This window comes from Poecilia reticulata, chromosome 17, assembly GCF_904066995.2.
Source record: "Poecilia reticulata chromosome 17, P_reticulata-male-v2, whole genome shotgun sequence".
NCBI classification, from domain to species: Eukaryota; Metazoa; Chordata; class Actinopteri; order Cyprinodontiformes; family Poeciliidae; genus Poecilia; species Poecilia reticulata.
Window position 1 is genome coordinate 25214672 of NC_088846.1, and position 8470 is coordinate 25223141.

Consider the following 8470-nt stretch of genomic DNA (forward strand, 5'->3'; position numbering starts at 1 on the left):
TTTCCGGACTTTTCTGTCAGGCAAAAGTTTCAGTCGCACCCAGACATCTTCGTTACGTTCTGCGGTTCAAGCTTATTGAGGCTACCGCTAATTAGCTGCTAATCCTTAGCTAGCTGGCTAGGTGTAAATTATCACTTTATTGACTGGACATTTGACTTTGCTCACTTCTGTTGCTATCCTGTACGATGCTACGTGCAATCTGAGCTAAAAAGCTTGGCACTTCAGCTCTACAAAATATTCTATTTTCCTTATTTCTTTCTTTTTCTTTTCTTTTTTTTGTAAAGCAGGTGTTCAATTTAATTTATAGTGGTTATAGAAATATCTTTAAAAATATTTGTGAGACCTGCAGGAACCCTGAAATAATTTATTTAAAGTTCTCAATAATTAGAATTTCTGCAATTATTGTATATTCATCCTCATCATACTGGATTTGATGTCACTCAAGCTGAACGTGACACTTGTGTTAGATCTCATTGGTAGATATATCTGGACATCAATATGAGTAGTAATGATGCAAAGCTACTTTATGTTTCTGAAAAAAAAAAACAATCTTAGCCTTTGTTTTTTAATTTAAATAATAACTGGAGGGAATATAACTTTTGACAAACCATTTAAAAATACTCCTACTTCTGCTAGTAAGTTATTCTTTAAATGTCTTTTATTATATTTTGGATTTATTACAATTGTACTATTGTTGTTTACATTTATATTTGTAAGAACCCCTCAAAAACGAGATGCTACATTTAAAGGTTTATCCGTGAAACAAATAAAAAAAATGTAAATAAATAAATAAAAAAAACAATCATCTTTTCCTTTGGCATTACAGCATATTTTTTGTGAATTTATGATCCCAAAAATGTAGACTTAATATTTTATTCTAAAGACAGACTAAAAATATTACTTGCTATGTTTGTTGATGTTAAAACTACAGATATACTCAGTGAGATGTTTATTGAATTAAAAATCTTTATGTTTCAGGCCTCTAAGTTATTTTTGTTGTTTTTTCATCAATGCCAAGCTTTTTTAATTAAAATTATTTCACCAAATATAAAGTTTGTCTTTGCTCTGGCACATCAGATGGGAAACTACAGTGGGAGGAGGAGGCACATGTGGACCGGGACAACAGCAACGAGGTAATTTTACGACCCCCTCTCAGTTTAAATGTCTGTTGATGATCCACCCAGGGAATACTTTTATATTTATGTTGTTATAGATTTGAATATAAGCAACAGAAATGTGGATATATTAAATAAAAGACAATCGGATACCATCAGGTTTGCCATCTTGATTGCTAGCTTGCAACATTTTGCAGAAAAATTGCAGACTGGGCGGTGAACTCAGGACTTTCTTGCTCCAAGGCAGCAATGCCACCACTTTACACCATTTTGCAGTGCATTAATGGTGATAAATTGACCCAGTAATTATTACAATAAATGATAATATTGTTGTTTTGTGATCATTTTCAAGTAGTATATAGATAATGGCATTATAATGCAAGTTCCAGACCAATAATCTTTAGTTTTGTGACAAAAACACTGTTACTGGAAAATATTTTATATATCCAAATTAAAAAATCAACAACCAAAACAATAAATAAAAAGAAAATAGAAACCAAATACAACCAAAACCAGATTGATTTTAATGTCTCTATAAACAAAATTCCTCTAAAAATAATAATCATCAGTATGAAAATGGTTGTGCTGTTATTTGTGGTTTATATGGTATATCATCAAACTTCGGACGTTTGGGTGTTTTGGTGGTTTTTAATTTGAATTACCTTGAGAGAATTTGGACAAAACTTAAAAGTGTCTCCAAAACATTTTTAATAAAACAATTACATGATTTGTGTGCATTATTTTTAATTAAGTGCAAGAAACTATAATTTGAGAACTAATACATAAATAAATAATGAGGTTGAATTGAGAAACTACAATACAAAAATAAATTAAAATGTCAAGAGGGAATCTGACACTAAAGCATTGATCTAATACTGATACTGATCTGGTATCGATATTATTGGTAATCTGTATCGATCCGCCCACATTTAGCAGAAAATCCACGCCACATGCTACTTTTAACAGCGAGTGTAAATGCATTCTTTACTGGTTCAGTTCTTCATGTGCCCATACCGGTTTTTAGCAGCAAATTTGTGTCTGAAACAATGGTTCAACTATTAAGCAGTATGTAGAAAAGCATGAAATCAGATCCATAAAACTAAATCACAGCCTCAGTGGTTGAGACTCTGCCAAGATGGAGTCTAATGTGCCCAGATTAGCTTGTTAAAATTGTTCTTTTGTTTGCTGAAAGCGCCACATCTGTAGGAACTAAAGGGATAAAAAAGGCAAAACTATTAATAAAATGTTGTTTAAAAATTAGTCACTCGCATTTCAGTCCATTATTTTCCCTCTAATGAAAATGTACCAAGAAGACAGAAAGGATGTGCACATGTCCAAAAACGTTTATACCTTTTTTTAATATTTAGTTCATTTTTAATTATAGACTCAAGATTGATATATATATATTTGTATAGATACACTTAACTCCAGTTTATTCAGTGTGTGTAAATATCAGTTATATACATACATACAGTTTAAACCAGATGTTTACATTCACTGAATAAACTGAAGGTAATTGTATACAAATGTAGGTCAACTTTTGAATTTGTGAAAACTTCCAAGAAAATATCTCTGAAAAAAATTCTCAAAAATTTTTAAAATGAGCAAATAGAAATAACTTTGGTAATACTTAATAAGCTAAAATAAAAAAAGTTTGGTTTAATTTAACTTCAGACGGAGAGAAAAAAATGTGTTTGTCTTTTTATCTGGTTTCAACTGTCTTCAGGTAAAACTTTCATTCAATATGTTTAAGGTTTATTCTCTGTGTTAGTTATATATTTGAACAGCGAATCATAATGCGTAGCTAAATGTGCGTGTATTTGTTGCTGCAGTGTTTGCTGTGTGTGAGGGTTCCTGCCTACAGCGACGTCTCCGTCAGTCGGCCCGTGTCCGTCAGTCTGTACGTCTCCAACGGGAAGAGGAAGCGCAGCAGCACGCACTGCTTCAAGTACCTTCCTGGTGAGCGACTCGCAGCTTTATTACCTCATCCCAACTTCATTAACACTCCTGATGTTTGCATGTAGAGACGCACTGATCCGATATTCATATCGGTGACAATGCGTCCGATCCATAAGGGCCGATCTATTCAGTCTAATTCTGTGCTTTGTCCTTTTTACGTTACATTTAAAACTCCTAATTGCACTTTCTGAACCGTATGAGTGACGGTTCGTTGCAGTTTGTTTCTGTTAGTCTTGGTTTATTTATTATTTTTTCTGCTGTACAATGGCTGCTGGAATAGATGAGTGTTTGTTTTTCACTTAATATGCAGAAACCACTTATTGTATTATCATTGGTTGTCCAGAAGGCCCCACTTCTGCTTTTCAAAGATGTATGGTTGTGTAATTGTGTATCTGTTTGCATCCATTTTCACATGCAAGTCTAAATTTTGAGTTGGTGGGCCTGGCCAGCAGTTTATTTGAATTTAAAGTGACATGAAGCCCTACAACAGCTGAAACTTTTTCGACTTTTTACATGATGATCTTTATTTTAAGTCACATCAAAACTTTATTTTTTTTCTCCAACTAATTGATCTTGTTTGTTCTTGAGTCGCACTCACTCAAACGTCACGCCACTTCCTTTCTGGGCTCCAGATCCTTTTACATCAGCTGCACTCAAAGTCCTTGAACTGGGTTCAAGTAGATGCCAAAGCATCAATTCATTAGAAGAATCTGTTTTAAATTTAGGATGAACCAGCCCAGATATCTCCAACTGTTAAAGATGTTTCCTGATTTAAATTTGTCCAGATGTTGGCAGGAAAAGTCTGGAGTTTTAAAGTGGGAGATTTGTAGGAACGCTGCCTTCTGCTTAATGTGTGCTGGCAAGACAAAATGAGGTCTTTTTCTATGGTTGATTTACTTTGTTAAAAGTTCTTGGAATATTAAAATGTATTAAAAAAGTTGCTGCAGGAGTGGTTAGGAGTGCAAAGTAATGCTAATTTAATAATATGTATATATATATTTTAACAAAAGATGAATTTACATCAAGACTTTTAACACACTTTAACTAGGGGTAAAAATAAGTTTGTTTGTTTGTTGGTGAAAAAAACAAACAAAAACAGTATGTTTGTGTGGATTTTGCAGAAAATAGCTAAATCAGTAACTTTTATATTCCTGTTTTCTCTCATTATAATTTGTATGTTTGTGACAACATACAAGGCAGTCATCATGCTTTGCTTTTCCTGTTTCTGTGCAGTAGAAATTTGAGTTTTACAAGTTTAATGGTTACAATCTTTACCTCATTCTGCATATTTGAGATTTATTTGCAGCCATGTGGATTAATAAAGTATGTGTTAACTTTATGTCTTATATTTTACATTTACTATCAAACCAGGTTAATAAAAGCATATATTTTACTAAAGGTTAAAGGGAAGTTATTATGTAAAATTCACTTTTTGCATGTTTTTCTACACAACTGCTTTTAAAAATGCTTTAAAAAAAGACAGAGCCGATTTTTGGCAATAGGTTAATGATTTTTGGTGTCTGGAAAATTAGTCTTTTCAAACACCTCTCTAATGTTGAGCCACATTTGACAGCCACTGTGCCGTTACCTAGCAACCACAGCTAAGCCCACCCCCGTTACCTAGCAACCAGAGCAGAGCTCCAGCACCTTTGCTCAGCTGGTTTTACAACTTTATGTGCCGTCCAATGGCTGCTGGAAAAGACAAGTGTTTTGTTGTTGACTTACCATCCAGTAACCACTTCTTGCATTCCTGTTGGCTGTGCAGGAGGCTCCACTTCTGCTTCTCAAAGATGTAAAGTTGTATAACTGGGCATCTGTTTGCAGCCATTTACAACTTTAATTTCTTCAATTAGTGCAATTAGGAGTTTAACAGCCAATGTAAAATAATTAATAAACAAACTGAAATTGACAAAGCAATAGGTTGACTACCCTGGTTAAACCTGTAAAAAATAAAGTACAGCAAATCTTCTTTCAGATGGTTCAGAAATTGCCGTTAGGACTTCTAAATATAAAGTAAAATAAATAATAAAGCTTTACTTTGATCAGAGCTGAAAGTATAGAATTAGACTGAATAGATCTAAATAGATCGAGCGCATTGTCACCGATACCCGATCTGTTGTTATCAATATTGGGACTGATACAGATAGCTCTAGCTTAAACCTGCTAATCATGAAAAACCCAGGATAAATAGAAATGTTATGTGAATTAGATCATTTCCGTCTATTTTCCCCTCAGTTATGTTTAAAGAAGAGGATCCCTTGCTGTCCCGTCCCTCTGTTCCCCCTCTGGACGGGGGAACTGTGTGTCCGCCCAGAATGGACAGAGGCTTCCACGTGTCGGACGACCGCGGCCTCGGCTTCCACCTTCCCCCCTACCCTTCCACCTACTCCCCTCCCTGCCCGGCCATGAGCTACCAAGAGGAGTACTGCCCCAAACCCGACAGTGCTGTGGAGGAGCCAGGCGGGTCCAGGGCGCCCCTGTCCGAGCGTAACCCCAGCTTTGAGAACCTGGAGCTGGGCTTCACCGAACTGCTCCCCCCTCTTTATCCCCGCGGTCCTCAACCTCCGTCCCCGTCTCCTTCCCCGTGGCTGGACTCCCCCTACCTGTCCTCTTCGCCCTCTCCGTCCCACTCCTCCTCTCTCAGCCCGTTCCCCACTGAAAGCCCCCTGGCCAACTCCCCGCTGCCCCCAATCCCCACCTCGCCTTTCCCGCAGTACTCCGCCTATCCTCAGGAGCTGTGTCCCTCGCCTCCGTCCAACCCTTACCAGGACGCCTGTCCGGCGCCGTACTCCCACTACGAGGGCTGGGAACCTCAGGGAAGAATGCTGGGTACAAGTCACGGGGGAGACGGGGACGCCAAGAACCAGGAGTGTCCACTGGAGTTCACCAGCTCGGCCTCTATGCACCACATTACCTTTGAAGAAGGTGAGGCAGCTATAAGAGACAAGAACATTTATGAAGATCAGACCAGAATCAGGGGTGCTGCTGCTGAAAATTAGCAACAATGCTAAATTTAAACCAAATGTAGTGACTAGCATCTGTAGCATCACTACATGGATGTAGTCCATTCAGCTAAATGCAGCTAATACAGGAAAAATTAGCTAAAATATATGTTTGGTCACTAGATTACAGAGCCACCTAGTGGACATGGGGAAAAAAACATTTTGCGTTATCCCACAATAAATTAGCCAATACGCCCTAATCTGTTTTATATACAGTCACAAATGTCGATTTAAAATTGCAAATATATACACACTTAAAGAGCCGCAGCCTCTTTGATGCAAAAAACTGATTGAAAATAAATTTATTCACTGCATGTTTATGTTTGTTTGCGTAAAGTTGAGATGGAACTGCACATCTTTATTAACCATTCAGACTGCCAACGCAAAAAGACACAATCAAAACAGTCAGACATGACATTATTACCCCGTACAGACGGGGTAATAAACAGAAACTGCTTTTGCATTTTGCACATAGGTTTGTGGTGCATAAAACTTCACATAGTTCACAAACAAGATATTAACATGCATGGAAAAAACCTACTATATTATACCCTATATTATAGCAGAAAATATGGTGGACACCGTTAGAAAGACTTTCAGTATTCAATTATGCCGCATGAACTGATCAGTTCTTTGAGGGAACGCAAAAGAAAAAAAAAATCCTCCATGTCCACTAGGGGGCTCCATACTAGATTGTATGTAGGTTTTTTTATTATTAATATAAACTCAAAAAGGTACCATAATGTTTTCAGAACACACAGAAAACAAACAGAACTAAAATTACAGAGATTTTTGCCTAACTTTTTGATAAAAATTCACTCCTATTTTTCCCCCTTTATCATCAATGAGCCTAATTCACCGTTATACTCGTTAGATGCAGACACAGCTATTTATTTCTATTTTAACAGTTTTTTAATGGGTCTTCTCTGTACATTCTGGCTCAACCCACCCTTTGGAACATCTTGTTTTTGCCCAAAACGAAAATTAGTTTGACATTCCTGTTTTGGGACGTTTTATCACCCGATAGTCAGTTAGACTCGGTTTGATTAGGAACCAAAAGTGCAACATTTGTTACACACAATTCAGATTCTAATTTTCCTCTCTTATTCTGTCTCCTCCGTAGTGTCAGAGTTCATCGGGGAGGACATCCAGGCCTACCAGTCAGGCTCGCACATGAACAACTAGTCCAGCCTGTGATGAACCCGGTTTGACGTTCAGCATCTTTTTAAATTCCCTTTGCACTTGGTATTAAGTTGGGATAACTGCAGTAGCACATAACTGACAGGGGAATCTGGTGGGAAATGTATGCAATTTTATTCCAACCACTGTTTTATAAAAGGGAAACTGATGTTTTAAAATATCTGCCAAAATAAATTATATAAGAAACTACGCTGTGTGAGTCTGGTGTCTCTTTTGGATGTTTATTTGTAGCCTGAAACAAACAGACTTAAAAGAATGAAAGCAGAAATAATTATTGTTGAAAAAAGTTTCATGAATTAATTATATTGGGACCACAAAGTTTATAGCGGCTATTAACTGCACAAAAACCTTTTAATTAACCAAAGATGACTATTCAGGAGATTTTTTTCTCAGTTGCACAATTTAAGATCCAATGTCGCCAAATAGCAGTCAGTGCAAGGTTGTTGTGCAGTTAATAGCTGCTGTAAACTACATATTCTTTTTATGTTTTATTTTAAGGTTTGATCATTAAGTTAACCAGTAACATGAACTAATTCTCTAAATCAGTCTCCAAATGTGCCTCAAGATGTTAAAACCGTAGCTTGTTTCTGTTCAGAAAGTTGAAGTGAAGAAGCTGAAAAGGCTTTCAAAAAAATTATTACTTTCCAAATTTTACAAATCTACAGTCAGACTAAAAGCCCTATGTTCTGTTGTCTACTTTAAAAAAATAAAAATAAAAAAGCAACTGCTGAAACAAAGATGGATGCAAATGTTTAAAGCCTGTAAAATCTAATTGGGATTGTAAAAATCAATTAGAAAGAAATTTAGTTGCACTTTTTTGGTTTCAGTGGGGAGTACTTTTCAATAATTAACTTTTTCATCATAACCAAACTGAAATTATAACTACCCACTGACTGGCTTAAAAACTTTGGCTCATCTTTTTTTGCATCCAAATGCTGCAGCTTGGGTCCTGACCAACACTATGAAAATATGAACTGTCTGTCTCAGTTGTAATATTCTTGGTCAAGACACTACACTCGCAATTTCCAGTACAAAAAAACAAAAACGGTTTTCCAGTATGATGCTTCTCTTTAGCTTAAGGAGCTAAATAAGAGTAAAAACTAAACTAAAATGTTAAAAATGTAAAAGCACCCTTATGTTTGAACATAAACTGTGATGCAGTTTTTTGGGCAGGGGGTTTGTAAAAGAACACAT

The 8470-nt window shown here is 36.3% G+C and overlaps 1 protein-coding gene across 2 annotated transcripts in view; it reads left to right on the forward strand.

Annotated features, from left to right (window-relative positions):
* nfatc4 (nuclear factor of activated T cells 4) overlaps nt 1–7465 on the forward strand; it is a 37109-nt gene extending 29644 nt beyond the window's left edge. For both annotated transcript variants that reach the window (XM_008434010.3, XM_081598109.1), the window contains 4 exons: nt 1078–1133; nt 2948–3074; nt 5310–5999; nt 7200–7465. In XM_008434010.3, the coding sequence (XP_008432232.2) occupies nt 1078–1133; nt 2948–3074; nt 5310–5999; nt 7200–7261 (935 nt within the window). In that variant the 3' untranslated portion in view covers nt 7262–7465. The remainder of the gene's footprint in view (nt 1–1077; nt 1134–2947; nt 3075–5309; nt 6000–7199) is intronic.
* The last annotated feature ends 1005 nt before the right edge of the window (nt 7466–8470 follow it).